Source organism: Maniola hyperantus, chromosome 4 (genome assembly GCF_902806685.2).
Source record: "Maniola hyperantus chromosome 4, iAphHyp1.2, whole genome shotgun sequence".
NCBI lineage: Eukaryota > Metazoa > Arthropoda > Insecta > Lepidoptera > Nymphalidae > Maniola > Maniola hyperantus.
The window spans coordinates 15,665,143-15,688,025 of record NC_048539.1 but is presented as its reverse complement, the minus strand read 5'-3'; the positions used below and the strand labels follow the sequence as shown (position 1 = coordinate 15,688,025).

The following is a 22,883-nucleotide window of genomic DNA, read 5'->3' as shown; positions in this document are numbered from 1 at the left end:
GGTAAGCATTGGTGTAACAGTGGGATTAATCGGTACTATAGTTTTCTTTATTAAATATTAACTAAATATCAAAAATTATCAAGTTAGGACAACTTTTTTATATTTTAATAGTTTTTATTTATCTATTGGTCATTTTATGTGGCATGAAAATTCTGTATGGTGGGAAGCTTCGGCCGTGGCTAGTTACCACCGCCAGCAAAGCCATGCCGCCATGCGATTTAGCGTTCCGGTACGATGCCGTGTAGAAACCAAAAGGGGTACGGGTTTAATAAAAACTGCCATACCCCTTCCAAGTTAGCCCACTTCCATCTTAGAATGCATCATCACTTACCCAGGTGAGATTGCAGTCAAGGGCTAACTTGTATCTGAATTTAAAAAAAAATAGGTAGTCGGAAAATAATACATAACCTGCGGCTGGTGTGCATTGACCTTTATGAAATTCAAGATTATTTTCATTCAGTTTAGAAAAATACATTAAAAAGGTTGAAAGTTCAAAAAGAAATCTAGAAATAATAGATAATAGATAGACACTGTAATAATCAAGACCAGCTTGCTGTTATGTTTGAGTCTTCAAGCGTTACGTTTTCTAATTATTATAGTTTATTAGTTGAACGACATCAAATTCATTTATATTATTATACATAGTTGCTACTTCTATAATTTAATCCGAACTTATAATATCACATAATCATTACGGACTTAAGCGTTGTCCATTCATAGAAACGATTCTCCTAAGTCCTAACAGCACGTGGGTACCTAGCTAACCTTTGCGCAAAGTTCTTTACAAATGTGTTATGCAAGAAAATAAATAATGTCTTTAGAACCAACGAAAGGTGATCGAATCCAACCTCATACCTGTACCCGTAGTACAAGATTTTACGTCTCACCAAACCAAACCAAATTCGAGAGTCGAAATACTTCCGCGTTACAGTAAACTGGATCTTAAATGCCTTGTTTTAAAGCTCAAGTTTGTCTACACTTCTACACCCAGCGCTCCAAGCGGAAACATTGCGAAATTAAAATCAGTGGCATTGAATATTTGACTTCAATTCAAGGCTGTTTAGGTCCATTTTACTGTAACGCGGAAGTATTTCGACTCTCGAATTTGGTTTCGTTTGGTGAGACGTAGAATCTTGTACTACGGGTACTGTTTTTCACTTCACAGTAAAGTATAACTTTTAGTTACGCACTTCTACGTCTTCGCGTACCTACGTGATTCACTTGTAAGTCTTTTAACCACAGAGGTTTTTTGGTCCAAACGTGCCAAATTTTTTAGTCTTTTTTTAAATTACAAATCACTGGCCCTACAGCCCTACACGTGTATGGGTTCATCGTCGTCTTCGTCATCGCTGCGTCGTTCCATGGAGGGTTCTCTAGGAGATCGATGGGGCGGCGCGGGGCTACCTGGATCTAGGTCTGGTGAAGGCGTACGTCTCGCCTGTGCATAGTATCCTAGGGCCCCTAAAGCTGGGGCCCCAAGGGAACCGAGGTGCGCTGAAGGCCCGGGCAGCCCCAGGCCTAAAGGTGGAACGCCCGCTAGAGGGGCGCCTGGATATAACCTGAAAATATTTACAATTTGAAGACCGAAAAATGAAGGCTTAACTAAATCGCTATCGAAACGTAGAATGAGTCAATTATAATGTAGAAAGAGAGATCGGAAATCTTCAGGATATAGAGACAGTGGTAGTGAAAGTGACGGTCAAAAAGAGGCATATGGGGGGAATACCAATTTACTTTCAGTTTAAAAGTTAGGCAAGGCAAGTACACTACGTAGATCCATACTTACTAAGATTTTAAATGCGAAAGTGTCCGTCTCTGCTACCTTTTTGCTCACGGCCCAACCGTTGAACCAGTCTAGACGAATATATAATATTGCACAGAGATAAAGCTTTCTGGAGACGGACACGTAGGACGTTTTATTTCAAAAAATAAAAAACCCCACGGGACTTTTAAAACCTTAACACCACGAATTCCTGAACATCAGTTGGTTGTTGATAAGTAAGGTATCTACTATCTACTTAGATCAGTGCCCTACGCATGAGATTTTACTTTTCACCAATTTTGATAGTATTCGAGAGTCGAAACAAAATAACGTCAAAGTAAAATGGACCTGAAGTTTCTTGATTTAAAGTCAAAAATTCGGTAACATTGACTTTGATTTCGCAACGTTTCTGCATGAAATAAAAATAAATAAAATGTTTTTACTTCGACAAACAAAAGGTTCATATTGGTGTTAGTACCTAATAACACGAAACTTAAACCTATTGAAGCGCTGGCTGTAAATATATTATGTACAAACTTGAACATTAAAACAAGGCAGTTAAAGGCCATGTGTATCGATTCTCAAATACCTACTATCAACGTTGGTGAGAAGTAAAACCTTATACTAAGCGTACTGTACCCGTAGTTCAAGATTTTACGTCTCACCAAACGAAACCAAATTCGAGAGTCGAAATATTTTCGCGTTACAGTAAAATGGACCTAAACAGCCTTGAATTTAAGTCAAATATTCAATGCCACTGATTTTAATTTCGCAATGTTTCCGCTTGGAGCGCTGGCTGTAGAAGTGTAGACAAACTTGAGCTTTAAAACAAGGCACTTAAGATCCAGTTTACTGTAACGCGGAAGTATTTCGACTCTCGAATTTGGTTTGGTTTGGTGAGACGTAAAATCTTGTACTACGGGTACAGATGATATGATAACTGAACTCACCGATATGGCAAAGGTTTCTGCAAGGTATTAGCAGAGGCGGAGGCTGCAGCGGCAGCGCTAGCGGCAGCCTGCCTGTAGTACAGGTCAGCTGTGGGCGCAGGCTGGGCGGGGTACGCGGGCACTCCCGCCCAGTACCCGCCGTACAGCCGCTGCAATGCTGCGTAGTTGCCCGCCTCCGCTAGCAGCTCCAGGCCCACCGCTGTCTGACGTTTCCATTTCGTCCTGAATCAATAAAATAGTCCTGAAGACTTCGAACAGTGCATGTTTTTTTTAAAGAATATTAGCCATGTTAAATGACTAATATTCCCCTCTCCAACTAAGCGTCAAGCTTGTGCTAGGAGTATACGACAATAGTGCAACGGGCGGGGTTCGAACCATCGACCTTTCGGTTTTCAGTCCACTCCTTTACCCGTTGAGCTATTGAGGTTCTATGTTACCAATGACATAGGTCATGGTCGCTATGGGCCTCATAAGAAAACTCAGTCACAGCAAGCGACGGAGAGAGAGAGATATAGGTGATCAAATCAGAAATGTGGATATCCGTATACCAGAATAACCGACATAGCTCAACGGGTTGCGAAGCTGAAATGGCAATGGGCAGGGCACATGATACGAAAACCCGATAGGCAATAACTGGCAGCGTGGAAAACCTTGAACATCAAGGGAAATCCTCGCAATTAACCAACGGTGAAGGAAAACATCGTGAGAAAACCTGCACCACCAGACCCGTTGCTGCTGTTGGGATAAGGCAATCTTAAAAATTGTAGAGCCCATGAAAGAAACTTGAAAGAGGCCAGGTTAACTTTTCTATGAGTAATTTTATTTTATAGTTAGTTATTTTATTAGAGCGCATATTGATATCAATTACAATTTGTATTACAAATTAATGCTTGAACGGTATGTTAATGCGTAACTAGCTAGTGGAAGCAGAATTCATAATTCACGTGCTCTAACCCATAATAACTCTTATCGCGGACTATTATCCCTTATTACTTCAATCAAGCAGAAAATTATTATACCTACTAGTTTCATACCAAGAAATTCTGCGTTATGGACTAAGAGCGAGCGCGTGTCAGAGCTTCGTTATTTTATAAAAGCTGAAAGTCTATCTGCGTATTGTCCACAACACAGGGAGGAACGATCAGCGACTATGAAGTTTGGATCATGGTGGCAGATAACAGGATAAAGGTGTAAAAATCTTATGTCAAAGTATATACTCTAATTTTTGTATATACGCTTCGAAATAGTATTAGAAATCTCGTCATGCATTGCCAGATTCTTAGTGTCGTGGCATCTCCCAGCCAGACTCTCTTAAAGTTTATAAGTTTAAAGGGTGTCTGGCAGGGGGTTGCCACGATTTTAAGTGTCTGGCAATGCGTCATTCGAAACTTTCACCTTTTATAAAATAACGAAGGTCTGGCACGCGCTGGCTCTTTCTCTATTACCAACATAACACATTTTTTTTAATTTTGACGTTTACAAAGACTCATAATTGCGGAGCATTTCAAAGATTTCTTCAACTGTTAATGGATCATTGAATCGTCTAATAGATGGCTTGCAATCATGCGAATACCACATTAAACCATCTGTACCAGAACCATTTATGTTGTACTAAAAAACTTAAATCGAGTCTAAAATATTGGAAACTGTCGTTTATGGACCCCAAAGCCATAGATCACTAACCCTAAATCCTAATACGCATTGTGACCCCAATCGTCATCAAATTTGTCACAGACCACTCGAAAGTACAAAGAGGATACCATAATAGAGTAAGTAATAAAAAAATATAAATAAAATAATAAATTTGACAAAACGTCTTGGGCACTCGTATGTTCAGCAGAGCGTGATCCAATGCTTTAATTTGATTTATTTGATTCTCTCGTAAAGGGTGAGCTGGTATAAATTACATGATATTGCGATGGGGATCTAAATTCTGACAGACTTTTAAATCGCTCTATTTCGTATTTCCCAGTAACGACTTAGGAAGAGTTAAGAGATAAGTTGACAAATTGTAATAACGATTCATAATCGAGTTTATGGGTTTTTTATTTATGTCTGAATTGGTAAACCAATGATGCGGTTATTTCAAAGATATCTTCTATAATATAAAAATGAATCACCAAATGTGTTGCTCATTGCAAATCTCGAGAACAGCTGAACCGACTTCGCTAATTATTTTTTTATAATATCCCTCGAAGTACGAGGATGGTTCTTACGGAGAAAAAACTTAAAAAAAAATCCTGAAAAAGAATCGACTGTTAGGCGGTACGAAGTTCGCCGGGGCAGCTAGTTACTAATAAATTTGATATTACTTAAAATAATATCAAAAGTTTTTAAAATTGTAAGTCGGTAAGCATATTAGGTATAATTTCGAACTTTTACATCATTATTTTTAAAAAAAATGATTATACCTTGTTTAGTTATAACTTTTAAGTTACTAACTTAGAGAAAAAACACACTACAAATTAGAAATTAGTTCATAAAGGGGGTAGGTACTAGAGATGAACATTACTGCTATTTTTAAATCATCTTCATTTGTTGCATAATTTTTTTCTTCACAGTGATTTCACAGGTGATTTTTCACAGAAAGTGGTTTTTAAATTTTTGCACTAACAACTTTATCCTAGTAATTTAATTAATTAGATGTTTTTCTCATGTTTCCAACACGCAACAATGCGAATGTTCTCGTTCGCACAATCTTCAACGCGCGCGCAATTTAAAAAGAAATAGGAATTAAATGGGATTAAAAATACAAATGTAATAATTTTCAAACTTCATGAGATTTTGCCTCGTGATTTTTCACATGGTAGGCTTAGGTACCTACTTTATGTAAGGTAGCAAGTAGGTATTACATAAAATGAAAAAGCGTTTCAAGTAATTTTTCACATGCTATTAATGGGAAAATAAGACAAATAGTAAAACTACAAAAAACCCCTCAAAATAAAATGCATATTGCAAATAAAATATGCTAAATTTCGAGCGAAAGAATATCCAAATAAACCGAATATAAATTCCCCCGATATCGAAATTTAATTTCGCTCGTTCTCGATTAGTTCAAGAGCGGTTATTGTCATTGAGTGAGGTTTTTATTAATTCGAAGGGAGCTATTGCAATGCATTATCATTGTTATTATTAATTCAGTTTATTTTCGTGGGGAAGACGCCATTGTGTGCGGTCGGGCCGTGGTTGTTAGATACCGCTTCACTGGGTAGCTTGTTAATTAATTTCTCTAAATGGATCATTTAATTTTATTAAATGTAAATGAGGGGGAGTTCGTGATGTTTTGTTGCTCGTCTTCCAAATTATTTATGATATGCCATTAATTATGTTATAAAAAATACTCTTGGGCGGTAGGTACAGTTGTTTGAGAATTTAATGTGAATTCAAGTTTAAATTCGTAGATTTTGTAGCTAGGTAGAGTAGATACATTCATTTTTAAATATCTTTACAATTGTATATATAATTGACATTTGACCATTTGACTTATACCTAGGTCTAGGTTTATTTAAAAATTCAGTATCTGACATAGATATATATATATATATATATATATATATCTCTTAGCTCTGATTGAGCAGAAAAGTCAATATTTTTAAACGATTTCAAAAATTCTAAACCGCGATTATCTCACTTATGATTTGACCGATTTGAATACGGTTTCTTTTTATAAAGTTTCTAACTAGCTTATGCTCGCGACTTCGTCCGTGTGGACAGCACTAATTTCAAAAGCCTATTTTAACCCCTAAGGGGATGAATTTTTAAAAATCTTTTCTTAGCGGATGCTTACATCATAATAGCTATCTGCATGCCAAATTTCAGCTCGATCCGTCCAGTGGCTTGAGCTGTAAGTCAGTCAGATAGATCATAGATCAGTCAGTCAGTACGCTTTTCCTTTTATATATATTACCTACCTATTTTGATTTAATTTAATAAACACTAATTAATAGTAGGTACTTACCTACAGAAAAAAATCATTGATGCCTTAATAACGACCATAAGTATAGTTCTTATAAACATAAATAATATGGTAGGGTACCTATTTTATTTATTTATTTATTTATTTACACTTTATTGCACACAACACAAAGTAAACATTGAAAAAACACAATACAGGATCTTAATCTAATAGCTGTAGCATGCAAAGGCGGCCTTATCGCTAAAGCGACCTATCTGTTGATACCCATTACATGAACTACCTAGGTATCATATAAATAAAAAATATAAATCACCTCTACAAAATACCAACTAATTGGCGCTGCAGGTACCTAATACAAGCTGAGGTAAGTATAAGCGTTGTTTTGTTTTAAATACCACTCCGTAATTATCAGTAGCCGACACTTGATCGATGGAAAACGTCTCATTACACATTAATCATTTATGACGGGTTGTTCTCAGGAGTGAACATTCGAGAGCACTTATTTAATTGTCAAGTGCTGAATGAGGCAATCTGCCCAGTGAGTAGTGACACTATTCTTTTTATTATTGCCGCGGGCGACGAACAAAAAGCTCCCAGAGCGCACTTAAATTCGGCCCGCCATCTCAAGACCTCACAACAGACTATACTTTTTCTCTTTCCCACATCTACGAGGCGTCGTAAGAACGAGTTATCTTTATCTCTGTTCCCCGCATCCTCCGGCGGAGTCTGACTACGCTCCGCCCAGTGGTTTAGTGATTTGATGCTGCGTGAACTGATTCAATTGTTGTCCGTGAACGTTCGTTCCGAAATGGTCTCTAAATGTTTCGGTTAAAGACGAAAATCGTCCGGTAAAACGGTGCCGCTTACGACCTCTCCGCGGAGGACTATGTTTATCTCGATTTAAGTTTTTGGAAGACGTGATGCGAATTCCGCTTGTATAGTCGACAAACAAGGAATACATTCATCGATCTGAAATGTTTGCGTTTACGCTTGGTGCTTAAGCTTCTTAGGATATGGAGCGTTGGGCTCAATTCAAGTGTTGTTCGTACGTTACTACTTCCCTATATGTAGGGTACCTACTACCTACGCTGTTTAGAAACTTTGAAACGTTTGAAGTGTATTCTTATGGGAATTTGAGCGACTTTGTCGAGATGAAGGGTGGATCTAATAGGAAGTTCGATTCAAACAATGAAGCTTAGTTTATACATAAGTAGCTTGGTACCTACGGTGATACCTACGTGACAAGTAGGTACTTAGTAATTGACGAAAATGGCCCAAACAAAACTAAACTATAGATAGGTATAGTAGGTAGGTATAGACCATAAGATACAGTGAGACTCCTGGCTTTTAATTACGCAGAGAATGGTGAAGTTCTGAAAGCAAAAATTGATACCCACTTGTAATGACCGGAAGTACAAATTATAGAAAAAAAGTTACCCTAGATATCTTTAGGGAGATGATATTAAGGTACTTTGTGTGCCTTCAGAACACAAAATCTGGGTACCTTATTACTAATTAGGTATCATAAATCTACATATTAAAGGAAAAGGTGACTGACTGACAGATCTATGATCTATCAACGCACACGGCATAGGTCAAACTACTGGACGCATCGGGCTGAAATTTGGCATGCAGATAGCGATTATGACGTAGGCATCCGCTACGAAAGGGTTTTTGAAAATTCAACACCTAAGGGGGTAAAATAGGGCATTGAAATTTTTGTGGTGCACGCGGACGAAGTCGCGAGCATAAGCTAGTATTGGATAAGATTTTACTCAAAGTACTTACCTATAGAAGAATAAATTGGTTACCTAGTTGATGCAACGAGCAGAGAATCAGCTGGTTAAGTTTAACCTACTAAGGTTGATACCAAACCTGAACACACAATGAAATTCAAGCTGACTGTGAAAATAAGATGTAGGTAGATAACTCGGTAGTGGCTAAAAACTAGCCAGAAAAACGCTAGGTCAGAGATGAGAGACGACTTTAGCTCCTTTGTTAGAGTTCGCAAAAAATAACATTTTGACCGTATATTTAAATAATAAATACCTTTAAATCCGACGGCATAGATGATTCAAATAAACACACAAATTACTGCTAATTCATGGCTTCACAGACAGACAGACCGTATGCGGTCACAAATGTTTAATACTAAATTAACGTTTTGGCCCCATACCAAAATTGGAACTATAAATTAGGATTACCTACATAACCGGGCCGACTCTCTTGTACCTACACAATCTCTAAACTAAATTACTTAACAGGTCTAAATCTAGTGCTATCCTTTTCCGCAAGCAACATTATGAAAGGGATATAGATTTAGACGTGTCATTTTAGTTTAGTTTTTTTTTTTTTTCAGATACAAGTTAGCCCTTGACTGCAATCTCACCTGGTGGTAAGTGATGATGCAGTCTAAGATGATAGCGGGCTAACCTGAAAGGGGTATGGCAGTTTTTATTAAACCCATACCCCTTTGGTTTCTACACGGCATCGTACCGGAACGCTAAATCGCTTGGCGGCACGGCTTTGCCGGTAGGATGGTAACTAGCCACGGCCGAAGCCTCCCACCAGACCAGACCAGAAATTTAGAAATTATAAAATTCCAAACCCCTGCCAGGAATCGAACCCGGGACCTCCCACTATTAAGACCACAGCGCTCACCACTGCGCCAGGGAGGTCGTCAAAAGGAGTTTAGAGATTGTGTACAACGGAATTACCCACATACTTATCTACTGCGAAATTAAGACGACGCAAAATGACGTAGATTTTTAATTTAATCGATAACTTAAAATAATTATTACACTTCAAACTAACAAAGGGCGTGGATTTTACGTATTTTGGAAACCCCTTTATTTAATAACCACTGAAAAATAATTTATTTTTGATGTACTTAGTCAAATACCCAATTAGAAATTGAATAGGTACGTACTTACGCGTGATATAATTATTATAATGGGACTAAAGGGAAAAACTGGAAACCATGAATTTGTGGATACATCACAAAAAAAATTGTGTGAACGACTAACTAATGCTAACGCCGCTGTTCGTCATTGACTTGCAGTGTTGTACAGAATGATGTTATGTACGGAACCCTTCGTGTGCGAGTCCGACTCGCACTGGACCGGTTTTTTCATAGACAGACAAACCGCATTCGGTCACAAATGTCTAATACTAAATTAAAGTTTTGGCCTCATACCAAAATTGGAACTACAAATTACATACAGCGAATTAAGAGGACGCAAAATCCTCTATTAAAAACCGAAGTTGAAATGGCATCTGCAGCATAGTGATTAGTTTGTAAATGATAAAGCAGGCGACCTGCGCGTCCTTGGTAGGATTCCCGTGTCTCTGGACGTGTAATTTGGTGGTTCGTGGTTCGCTATAAGCGATTAGCCTTCTTGGTAGCTCTCGCGGAACCCTGGCATTATGTCATTAGGGACGCGCAGTCACACGTATGGCATTTTCGCTCGAAAAACTATTGTTGTTCGAAACGAAAAATGTTTAATCTAATTTTAAAAAAAAATTAAACGTGTAAATTTTGCCTGGCGTTTTGGATGTTACTTCAGCTGCGCGATAGTGGTGGCCCTACCGCGGTTGTTTGACAGCTACAATGTCACGATCGCAATCATCTCTGATTGGTTAATGCTCGCTCACTATTGGCCACAATGCATTGTTGCAACAAGAATCGCACAAATTCAGCCAATCAGAACAATTGAGATTGTAATAATGATTGATGCAGGTTTTAGACAATCGTCCTACGAGAGAATGACAGCTACAATGTCACGATCGCAATAATCTCTTATTGGTTAACGCTCGCTCAATATTGGCTACAATGCATTGTTGCCACAAGAATCGCTCAAATTCAGCCAATCAGAACAATTGAGATTGTAATAATGATTGATGCAGGTTTTAGACAATCGCCCTACAGGGTAAGAGCGGTTACCTACGCACTGCATCCGATCCGAGTCCGTGAAAATACGTTCTTCTTTGTTTTGTATGGGAGCTTATGACGTACCTATGTCGTAGATAATCGCTGGTATTCTCACGGATGACGGATAGAACTCGGATGACGAAAGCATAGTGGGTAATCGTCGTAAGCCCCGAAAAATGCAAGCTTGATAAAGAACATTTTCTTTACTTCGTCACACAAAACCGAGCTTTATCATCACTATACATGCTACATTTTCTCTATTTTTTACTTATTACCTACCTATGTCATAAAGCATTTTGTAATCCTATTGTTTAAAATACGTCGATCTTCTTTTATTACCTACCCTATCTACTGTAGGTATTTATTCCTATTCTGGATTGAAATTACTTATAATAATAGATTTTATTTATTTACTTATAATAATAGATAAGTAGGAAGGCTTGAATAAGGCTCCAATCTTATACTACACTAGTTTATGCTCGCGACTTCGTCCGCGTGAATTACACAAATTTTAATTACCCCTATTTCACCCCATTATAGGGGTTGATTTTCAAAAATCCTTTCTTAGCGGATGCTCAATAGCTATCTGCATGCCAAATTTCAGGCCGATCCATCCAGTAGTTTGAGCTGTGCGTTGATAGATCAGCCAGTCAGTCACTTTTTCCTTTTATATATTTAAATATAATAAAATTACCTACTTACACCGACTATTTTTCACCTTGTGTGTTTACGTCTCTTCAGTCACATTTTAAAGGTAGGAGGAAATTATTGTATTGCCTAATTGACTTATATGTCTGTTCTATAAGCCCTCTGGCTTAGGAACTTCTGTCTTTACCAATATCTGAAGTTTACTCTGATAAAAAATATGTCCGTTAGTGAATCACTACTCATATTATTAATGCGAACGTGTGTTTGTTTGTTGGTTGGTCCTTCAATCACGTTGCATCGACGTGATTTTTTTGTATAGTATAAGTAGTTTAAGATCTGAAGCACCCTGGAGAGTGACATACCTACGCAACTTTTCATCTCGGAAAATCAAAGAGTTCCCATGATCCACGCGTATAAAGTCGCAGCAATCAGCTAGTATACAATAGCTGTACTTATTACCTACCTATGTATTGCCGACAAAGCGGATGAATATCGTTAAACCAATTTCAATACGAAAAATCCACAGAAACCTTACAAAAGACATAATGCTCGTAGGGCGAGGTGTTTTGTTTGCGATTGTACACTGATCCGTGTGTCATTATACAATGCTTCATTAGGTAATCAGCGCGGATTACACATCGCCGACACTAAACGGCACTAAACGATATTCGTCGACAGCCAGCCATTATAAAACCTGAGACCGCCACGAGAACCAACAAACATAATAATCTAAATAAATAAAAGGAAAAGGTGACTGACTGAAGGTGAACGCACAGCTGAAACTACTGGACGGATCGGGCTGAAAGACATGCAGATAGATAGCTATTATGACGTAGGCATCCACGAAGAAGGGATTTTTGAAAATTCAACCCCTAAGGCGGTGAAATAGGGGTTTGAAATTTGTGTGGTCCACGCGGACGAAGCGAGCATAAGCTAGTTTTAAGTATAAAATGTATAATCTGTGGCTCCAAATACTTTAAAACTTTTTCTTTCTCAGTCTAAATCTACTTACTTGCTGATAGAATTTAATTTTCATTTACGCAGCAGTCGAGCCGTTGGAACTAACCAACAATCAATGGGAAACGTAACAGACACATTAAATTCGAAATGGTCGTACCATAGTCGAGTTGTAAATGCATAATAAGCCCGGGGGCTATCTGCGAACATCGCTTATCGTCGTTTAGTACAAGCGATGTGTAATCCACGTCGATTATCTAATGACGCGTTGTGTAATGATCAGATACCTGTATAATCGCAGGCTAAGGACCACCGAGCACTAATAGTGCTAGCTTATTCACGATTATCTAAATGATAAAAGAGCGTGGATTTGACCTGCAGCTCGTTCCAGCAACGCACAAGACTGCAAATACTATTTTATACATGGCATAATCTTGTACCTATATCAAATATTTGAAAAGAGCAACCGCCGAGTTTCTTGCTGGTTCTTCTCGGCAGGAAAGGCATTCCGAACCAGTGGTAGATGCATCCGACTATTCGTAAGCACTTGTAAAAGTTTATACGAATAAAAAAGATTTTCATTTTCATTTTCACGACTTCGTCCGCGTGAATAGGTACCTATAGATTTTCAAAAATTCCACTGGAACTCTTTAATTTTTCGGGAAAAAAAATTACCTATGTCACTGTAAACGTCTTTAAATTATCTATGCGAAAAATCGCGTCGACCCGTTTTGCTCCATTGCGGCGTGATTGAAGAAAAAACCAATAAACAAACACACTTTCGCATTGGGTAGTGATGTAACCGGCAGGAAATATTGCACATCGAACTTTAGGAAGAGATTTCGGCTTCATAGAACATCGTCTCTGTCACTCATACCCAGTGGCGTGCAGGTCATAGAGGCATAGATGCACTGCTTACCCCAGTTGTAATAGCTCAATGTATATTCTTCATTATGACCTGCCAGTAAACAGGTTCCTACCTAACTAATGCCTACCCTGGCTTCAAACCCTGTGCACGCCACTGCTCATACCTATATGAAACGCTCTATGAAACTACTATCTCTTTCTAAAATTCGATGTGTAATATTTCTTGCCAGGCACTGTAGTGATGTCGTCAAACGCAAGCCTGTCTCGCAAAAAAAAGAGTCGGCTCAACGCTCAAAAACTACTTATTAGAAACTTCAATAGCATTCGTTTAACAAAAGTAGCGGATGGACTAACGCTTCAATATCATCCCACAATGAATCATTTTAAAACAATTAAGTAAATAAACTATTGAGTGATGTAAAAAAGTATCAATTTGGGCGGCGGTAGCTTTATAATAATCGGCGGCGCCGGTGAGGCCGTGACTTGCACACTGCAGACGCTTTGGTCAAGTGCCGACGTTGATTCACACGTAACAACAATCTGTTATCCAAATCCGTTAAAGGCTGAGGTTAAAAGGCTTTGTTCCGAGCATCATTCCGTGATCACCTACATGGAAGATCTTAACTAGAATGAGGGTACTCTCGGTTCGATCCTAAATCTAAATATATAAAATGAAAAGGTGATTGACTTACCCTCATTCTAGTTAAGATCTTCCATGGTTCTTCTCTCGGTTCGATCCTAAATCTAAATATATAAAATGAAAAGGTGATTGACTGATCTTTCAACGCACAGCTCAAACTACTTGACGGATCGGGCTGAAATTTGGCATGCAGATAGCCATTATGACGTAGGCATCCGCTAAGAAAGGATTTTTGAAAATTCAACTCCTAAGGGGGTGAAATAGGGGTTTGAAATTTGTGTAGTCCACGCGGACGAAGTCGCGAGCATAAGCCAGTCGATGATAATGTCAAATATTAGGCTATCATCATCATAATCATGATCAACCCATCGCCGGCTCACTACAGAGCACGGTTCTCCTTTCAGAATGAGAAGGGTTTTGGCCATAGTTTACCACGCTGGCTATGTGCTGATTGGTAGACTTCACACACCTTTGATATTCGTGGCATAGTATTATCCATTATATGGAATTTCAGATTCACTTTACTAAGGTGTAGACTGTAGACACACGAGTAGATATATTAGACCAGAGGGGAAGCTTCATACTAGCTGCTGGCTGTAGGTTCACTCACTCTAGCGCAGCTCACTCACACCACGACGTGTGACGGACGCTCCGTTTGCCGCCAAACTGGGCGCACGGAGCGACCGTGGCTCGTCGTGGTGTGAGTGAGCTAGTGTGAAGCTTCCCCTCTGGTATAATATCTTCTCGTGTGTTGTAGAGGCATATAAATAGGTACACATTTCGGTATGCCTAGTCAGCGAGTTAATTTTTGGAAAACCAAAAGTTACGCAGATTAAGTCGAGGGCATTATCTTGTATTAATAAACAAATCCGTTCAATTAGGAGGTACATATAGTTAAGTACGTCATATATCTAAGTATTTATATAACTCCGAGAAACCTTATCGCGATGTTAGTTTTTGTGGGGTAAGTAATTATGCCAAATTGCGTTTGCTTACTTTTGGAACAATTATAAAGACTTGTTGAATTTAAGAAAATTAATTATAATTTTACATAATAATACATTTGGTAAAAACAATTACAATTAAGATAGGTTTTAGATAATTGATAAAATCGTGGTCTAAAATTTGAAAGAATGGGAAATCAAAATTGATCTCATTAATATCTATTATGATAATTTGCTATTCGCTTGGGTACGGTAATACGGTATACCTTTACAAAGAAAATACGTAGTAGTAGGTAAGGTAAGTATTACTCTTGTTTGAAGAATTACAAAAGCCATTCAAGTATTTTTTATTTTATTTTATTTTATTTAACAGGAAAACTTACAGCTAATATGAAAAAATGAATAGGTAAAAAAGAAGATTTCACAGATATAATAAACATAAGAATAACAAAAAAACTCGACTGGGGGAGAGAAAATTCAGGGAAAAGTAATAAAAAACGAGAGCTGGCCAACGAATTATTTAATTTTTTTTTTAATTTTTTTTATTTTTCTAAGTAAGTAGGTAGTCAATAAGGAAAAATCTTAAAATATTCAATACGTTTCAAATTCAAGTACAGTTAGCAAACAAACTGCGAGCGCTCAACAACAGAGGAAAATTACCGCACACAAAACATTACAAAAGCTATTAAATCCCCAATTAACTCCGATTTCACACCCTTTCACGAACCGAAAAATCGAAGCCCAAACATTAGTTTAACCGAAATTATAGAAAACCAACAAAAACGGTCGCAAAAAAATGGTGGTTAAAACTCCAGACGGGGCGGGGGACACCTTCTGCGGCGCCTGCGACTAGTTTTTTATTTTATTTATAGACAGTTACCTACTAGATGATGCCCGGGGCTTCGCTCGCGTGGATTTAGATTTTCTATAAATCCCATGGGGACTCTTTGATTTTAGGTGATAAAAAATAGCCATGTCCATCGATATAAATGACAAGGTATGCCCAAGCGAACAAAATTTTTCACGGTTCACCAAATAAATCAGCACCACCTCTTAGATACTAATGAACGACCCGTTTGAAATCCAGACGTCACTGAGGTTGCACATGTGCTAAATAAGCATTTTAGGACCAATGAGTCGGTGCCATTTTGCTTGTTCAATGGCCCTGTCCTTCCGAAGTAATATAAGTGTATGCCTATGTCCATTCCAGGGATGAAAGTTATCTCTATATACATAATTTCATCGAAATCGGTTAAACGGCCATGGGCTGTGAAAAGCTACTTTTCTTCCCGGAAAATCAAAGAGTTCCCACGGGATTTTTAAAAACGTAAATCCACGAGGACGAAGTCGCGGGCATCGTCTAGTACCTAAATAAATGAATAAAGAAAAAAAACGGCCAAGTGCGACTCAGGCTCGCGCACCGAGGGTTCCGTAGTACAGTGGTATTTTTTCGACATTTTGAACGATAATTCAAAAACTATGATACATAAAAATAAATAAAAATCTATTTTAGAATCCACAGGTGAAACCCTTTCATATGATACGCCACTTGATATAGTTATCTTACTTTGATAATTGAAAATACTAATTATTAGTTCATGACTACAATTTAATTTTTTTTGTGTGATATGTAACCACAAATTCACGGTTTTCAGATTTTTCCCCTAAAGACAGTTTAAGACCCACCTACCTACCTGCCAAATTTCATGATTCTAGGTCAACGGGAAGTACCCTGTAGGTTTCTTGACAGGCCGACAGACAGAAAGACACACAGACAACAAAGTGATCCTATAAGGGTTCCGTTTTACCTTTTGAGGTTGAAAAAGAAAAAAAGATTTACCAACTGTAGGTTTAAAATGATAGGTACCAAAAGGTAACACGCTTTCTTATCTAATTTAGGTAGGTACACCATCCTAGACTTTGTTAAACTTCCTATTATGTGAAACTGTGGTTACTTTTGCATGACTTTCACTGATATTGTTAACGGACAATAAAATACAAAATAGATGGTACACAGACAATACGACAGTTAATAGATTTTTTCCAACCGTTTATACGATAAAAGCAAAAACGCTACATTGAATGGATTTTGATATTAGGTAGGTATTTTTACTGTCACGTAACTTAGCGGTAGGTAGCCAGTTAATAGCTATTTCATCATCATCATCAACTGATAGACGTCCACGGCTGGACATAGGTCTCTTGTATGGACCTCCACACGCCACGGTCTTGCGCCGCCTGAATCCAGCGACTCCCTGCGACTCGTCTAATGTCGTCCGTCCACCTAGTAGGGGGGTCTTCCAACACCTTGGGTCCCCAACGTCTATCGGTTTTACGAACTATGTGCCCTGCCCATTGCCACTTCAGCTTCGCAACCCGTTGAGCTATGACAAACACGACGGTCAGAAGGACAGACAGACAACAAAGTGATCCTATAAGGGTTCCTTTTTTTCCTTTGAGGTACGGAAACCTAAAAATGACTACGTGGTGTTAGAACTTAAGCAACGAAATACATCTACTTAACAAAGACATTGCCTGGTTCGGAATGCCTTAGGCAATCTGTAGGACTTTTAAAACTTACTTTTATTATAACATTAACCATCTCACATTATATTAAATTGCAACGAGAATATTAACGATAGTAATCAAAAATACGAAAAATTTTCATTTCGAAAAAATGTGAACAAAAACGTTTCATATTTGAAACATAATTAGGTAGGTACCTACTGTTAGTAAAAACTAAATGCATCTATAAACAAAATTAATATAATAATATACACTCATTCAGATAATCTGAACATCTATATATTTACCTATAAACAAAATGGAAGCGTCTGTCTGTGATTTTTGCCTATTATTTATCTCATTCTAGCTTATCAATATTTCCTTTTATATATTTAGACTAGATAATATGATGCCCACGCCTTCATCCGCGTGGATTTAGGTTTTTAAAAACCCCGTAGGAACTCTTTGATTTTCCGGGATAAATGGTAGCCTATGTGTTAGTATAGGATATAAGCTATCTCCCTTCCAAAATTGCAGCCAAATCGGTTTAGTCATTTTATGATGTGAAGGAGTAACAAGCATCCAAACTGTCACATTTAGTTATATTAAGATTAGGATTGGTGATACGTTATCAAAATCTAATCTACCAATTTTAAAATTATCTGTCCGCATATCTCCGCAAAAGCTATAGTTTGAAGGCAAAGTTATGTTATAGATACTTCCCTACTGAGGTAGTCGGAATTTTTTAGTCAGTCAGTTTTTATGTAGCATTTAGATCGTGGCTTGTTCGGCGGCGGCAGAGGTCTAATTACTACGTTTGTTTTTGAAATGACCGCTTTGGGTATATAGGTAGTCCATGACGAACCTTAATAATTGTTAAGTGATTTATAATGAGAAACCTGTTAGGGGAGATCGGGGAAAATAGTGACATTTCTGAAATAACGGCTTTAGCTCAAAATCTATAAGTTTCTATGGAAGATACTAAATTTTTGCGTGTTCTATCGTCTTTATAATGGGGAGTGCTCTGAAGAGTTGTTTGATCTCATTCCACCCTCCTTTTTCTACAACTGCACCGCACGCCACCGCAAACAATTCCACCCTCACCACCTGGGTGTCTGGTGTACTTCGACCACCCGTTGTGTCAGATCCTTTTTTCCACGCACATGCAAACTGTGTTCTTTAAGGGGCGTGCCAACAAATTCCTGAAAGACCGGTAACGCATTGGTGGTTCCTCTGGTACCGCAAATGTTCATGGGCGGCGGTAATCACTTATCCTCAGGTGACCCGCTTGCTCATTTGCTCGCCATTTTTATAAAAAAAATGCAAGGTATGAACAAGATATTAATATGCAAGCATATTAATTCAGCTTTATGCTCTAGTAGCTGATGCCCGCGACTTCATCCGCCTGATTTATGTTTTTCTTGTGGGAACTCTTTGATTTTCCGATATAAAAAGTAGCTTATGTCACTCTCCAGGTTTTTATTGAGGACTTGACGGCGACGAGTAGCCCTTTTGTGACTCTTACTGTTAGAGCGAGATAGCTAAATGCATTTAAGCTCTTATTAGAACGTGAAAAATGATTATTTTTAGTCCCTATCACCGTGGGCACTTTTTTGTTTGTCAAGATGTATTTGTATGTGAGATCTTGACAAGCAATGTGAAGTGAGGTTATGTTGACAGAAATAATTGATTTGTTTTGTTGTTTTTTGTTTTGAAGTTATTGTGCAATGGTGGGATGCAGTATACTAGGCTACAATAGCCGAAACGAACATAAAATAGAAGGAATAACATTTCACAAGTGAGTACCTCTGCTTGAGCGAAAGGGACTGACGAAGCCACGCTAGTTACATATCTGTATATATCTGTGTTTTGTTAATTCAGTCAGATCTATTGAATTAATCCAGTTGCAAACATAGACACTATAACACGGCTAACCGAGACTCGGTAGCTGTATTACCAGAGATGCTGACTCAGCGTGCCTGTGAGACTGCCGACTTCTCACGAAACTACGTCATGAATGCTCGCTACCTTAATTCATCGACTTTAGCCTCTATTTTTTTTAAATAGAGATAGCGAGCAAACGTGCAGGCGGGTCACCTGATGTTAAGTGATTACCGCCGCCCATAAAAATTTGTAGCACCAGAGTAACCGCCGATGCGTAAACGGCCTTTGAGGAGTTTGTTGGTCCGCCTCTTGAATAATCCCATAATAAAAATATTACTATAAAACTTAATCTTAAGCCTTATCTAATTACTATACAAATCATGCCGCGTGGAATGGTGCCAAGAATACTGGCTTCATTTGTGCGTTGGACAGCCAGGCTGATCCGTTGCGCAATTTTTTTTATTTAAGCCAGGGGGTGGAGTCAGCTGGTCCATAAAGATTAGCTTAAGCACTTTGATGAGATAAAATTTTTCATTATAAATAACTAGCTGATGCCCGCGACTTCGTACGCGTGGTTTTAGGTTTTTAAAAATTCTGTGGGAACTCTTAAATTTTCCGGGATAAAAAGTACCCTATGTCCTTCCCCGGGTTGCAAGGTACCTCTGTACCAAATTTCGTCAAAATCGGTTGAATGGTTGAGCCGTGAAAAGCTAGCAGACAGACAGACAGACACACTTTCGCATTTATAATATTAGTATGGATATCTATCCCGGCTGTACTCACTATATATATTTATTATATTTATAGGCTGTATTTATAATGGAAATCAGTCACGTTAGTTTAAACGCTAAAATAAAATTTTTCTTTCTAATTGGGGGTAATTTATTTAAAACGCCGCTCCCTTGTGTCTTAAATCGCAGTAGAGTAGCATTCGATAATTGCTTTCTTCGTTCGAACCGTCTACACGTATTCAGTCTTATAAACTCATTACGGTGTGGGAGGTAGAATACTTAATAGCATTTCTACACAATTTTCATGTAAACTAAAGGGAATTTAATATCATTCGGAGAGTTCTCCAAGAATCGCACTTATGGATTTTAAATAGTATATGGCGTTGTAGGTAAATTACTAATGTATAATGCTTTCACATTTATTATAGTGCCTCATTCTCAGAATTCGTAAGTAAATATTAAAAAAACCGGCCAAGTCAGGCTCGCGCAATGAGGGTTCCGTAATACAGTCGTATTTTTTGTAAATTTTGCACGATAATTCAAAAACTATGATGCTTAAAAATAATAAAATTTGTTTTAGAATGCACAGGTGAAGACCTTTCACATGATACCCCACTTGATATAGTTATATCACTTCGAAAATGGAAAATACTAATTATTAGTTTATGACCACAATTCAATTTTTTTGTGTGATATAACCACAAATTCACGGTTTTCAGATTTTTCCCCCAATGTCAGCTATAAGACCTACCTACCTGCCAAATTTCATGATTCTAGGTCAACGGGAAGTACCCTGTAGGTTTCTTGACAGACAGACAGACAGACAGACAACAAAGTGAACCTATAAGGGTTCCGTTTTTCCTTTTGAGGTACGGAACCCTAAAAAACGGTCAAGTGCGAGTCCTGTCGGTCGGACTTGTTTTTCTGCCGGGTACCTACTGTATCGTAATTCGTAATGTAAGAAGGGCCTTATAAGTCCAGCAAATTGCTAATGCGCGTGGCCGCCAGAATGAAGTTTCGAGCTGATGGTATATTTTTATTTCGGCTGACGTCATTTCCATGTTAATTAGACATGGTTCTAGCGCAATAGCAATTTGCGGGACTTATACTATGGGCTAGAGTATGAAAAGTGTCTTACCGTCTATTTTGGTACCAAGTCTTGACTTGGGTGTCTGTAAGGCCTAGTTTCGCGGCGAGCTCCATGCGATCCTGCACGCTCAGGTACTTCTGTCTTTCGAAGGACTTCTCCAGGGTTTGCAGCTGGTGGTCCGTGAAGGCTGTTCTCGCCTTCCTCTGCTTCTTCGAGAGGGCTGAGGCGTCTCCGCCGCAGGACTTGTTTGACACATCGTCTGAATCATCTTTTACACCTGCAAGAAAAAATTTAAATTTATTTTTAACTAGGGACCCGCCCCGGCTTCGCATGGGTGCAATGTAGATACTAATGTGGAGTCATTGAGGTGTATTTGCCTCGGAAACTCTCAAATGAGAGGATTTTTTCCGACCTAACTCACATTATTTCAATTTCTCTAGGGATCTCCAATTTTTTGAGAACTAAACTATAGCTATAAACCTTCCTCTTAAATCACTCTATCTATTGGTGAAAACTGCATTAAAATCCGTTGCGTAATTTAAAAGATCTACACGTTCATACATACAGACAGCGGGAAGCGACTTTATTTTATACTATGTAGAGACTAGCTGCCCCGGCGAACTTCGTACAGTCGATTCTTTTTCAGCCAATTTTTATAACTTTTTCACTCCGTAAGAACCATCCTCGTAGGTACCTACTTCAAGGAATATTATAAAAAAAGAATTAGCGAAATCGGTTCGGCTGTTCTCGAGATTTGCAATGAGCAACACATTCAGCGATTCATTTTTATATATAGACTAGCTTCTGCTCGCGACTTCGTCCGCATGGACTGCACAAATTTCAAACCCCTATTTCACCCCCTAAGGGGTTGAATTTTTAAAAATCCTTTCTTAGCGGATGCCTACGTCATAATATCTAACTGCATACCAAATTTCAGCCCGATCCGTCCAGTAGTTTGAGCTGTGCGTTGATAGATGAGTCAGTCAGTAAGTCATTCAGTCACCTTTTCCTTTTATATATTTAGATTTGAAAACATTTCGTTAATAAAATCTAATGAGTAGGTTTTGAATTACATCATACTACCCATCATCATCATCATCATCATCATCATCATCATCATCATCATCATCATCATCATGATCAACCTAATCGCCGGCTCACTAGGGCACGGGTACCTATACTTATCCTCTCAGAATGAGAAGGGTTTTGTGTTGATTGGCAGACTTCCTGACATCCCTTCCAAGTCAGTCAGGTTTTCCTTGTAATTATTTAGAAGACTAGCCCATGACTTCGCCAGCGTAGATTTAGATTTTCAAAATTTGAAACTCTTTGATTTTCTGGGATAAAAAGAAGCATATATGTCACTCTCGACAGTGGCGTGCACAGGGTTTGAAGCCAGGGTAGGCATTAGTTAGGTAGGAACCTGTTTACTGGCAGGTCATGATGTAAAATTTGCATTGAGCTATTACAACTGGGGTAAGCAGTGCATTTATTCCTCTATGACCTGCACGCCACTGACTCTCGAGGTCTTCAACTCTTTCTGGCCTTACAATGCACAATTGCTGCAATTGTGCATTGTAAAGTCTACATTTCCTGAGGATGCTCCGGTGTCGGGGCGAAACGTGCGTCGAGACTCGAGTGTGTTTTGGGATTTGTGTGGTTCTGCGTGGTGGTGGTGCCAGTGGCGTGCAACTCATAGAGGCATAAAAGCGCTGCTTACCCAGGAAATAGTAAACTCAGTTGAAATTGCTCAATGGTCATTATCCTTTGGCTTGCTTACCTAACTAATGCTTACCCTGGCTTTAAACCCTATGCACGCCACTGGGTGGTGCGTATTGCTTGCCGAGTGGCTGCTTTTCCTGCATGGTTAGCAGTGGGAGGGCGGGCGGTGCATTTCGCATGCTGCATGTTGCACCGTACAGATTCGACCTGTTTCAGCGGATTATAACAAATTAAGCTTTTGGTTCATTGTATATCATGTACTTCCGCAAAGTAACGCGTGCTTCTATACTTACAACATAATATATAGGTAATAATATATGTCTTTATATATGTAGG

At 38.5% G+C, this 22,883-nt stretch overlaps 1 protein-coding gene across 1 annotated transcript in view; it reads right to left on the bottom strand.

The window, feature by feature from the left end:
• Nucleotides 1-257: 257 nt before the first annotated feature.
• Nucleotides 258-22,883, bottom strand: part of LOC117997126 (homeobox protein B-H1-like) — a 47,748-nt gene continuing 25,122 nt past the window's right edge. The window contains exons 2-4 of the mRNA XM_034985300.2: nt 20,874-21,102; nt 2,713-2,934; nt 258-1,559 (exon numbers count right to left, since the gene is read on the bottom strand). Of these exons, the coding sequence (XP_034841191.1) occupies nt 1,313-1,559; nt 2,713-2,934; nt 20,874-21,102 (698 nt within the window). The 3' untranslated portion in view covers nt 258-1,312. The remainder of the gene's footprint in view (nt 1,560-2,712; nt 2,935-20,873; nt 21,103-22,883) is intronic.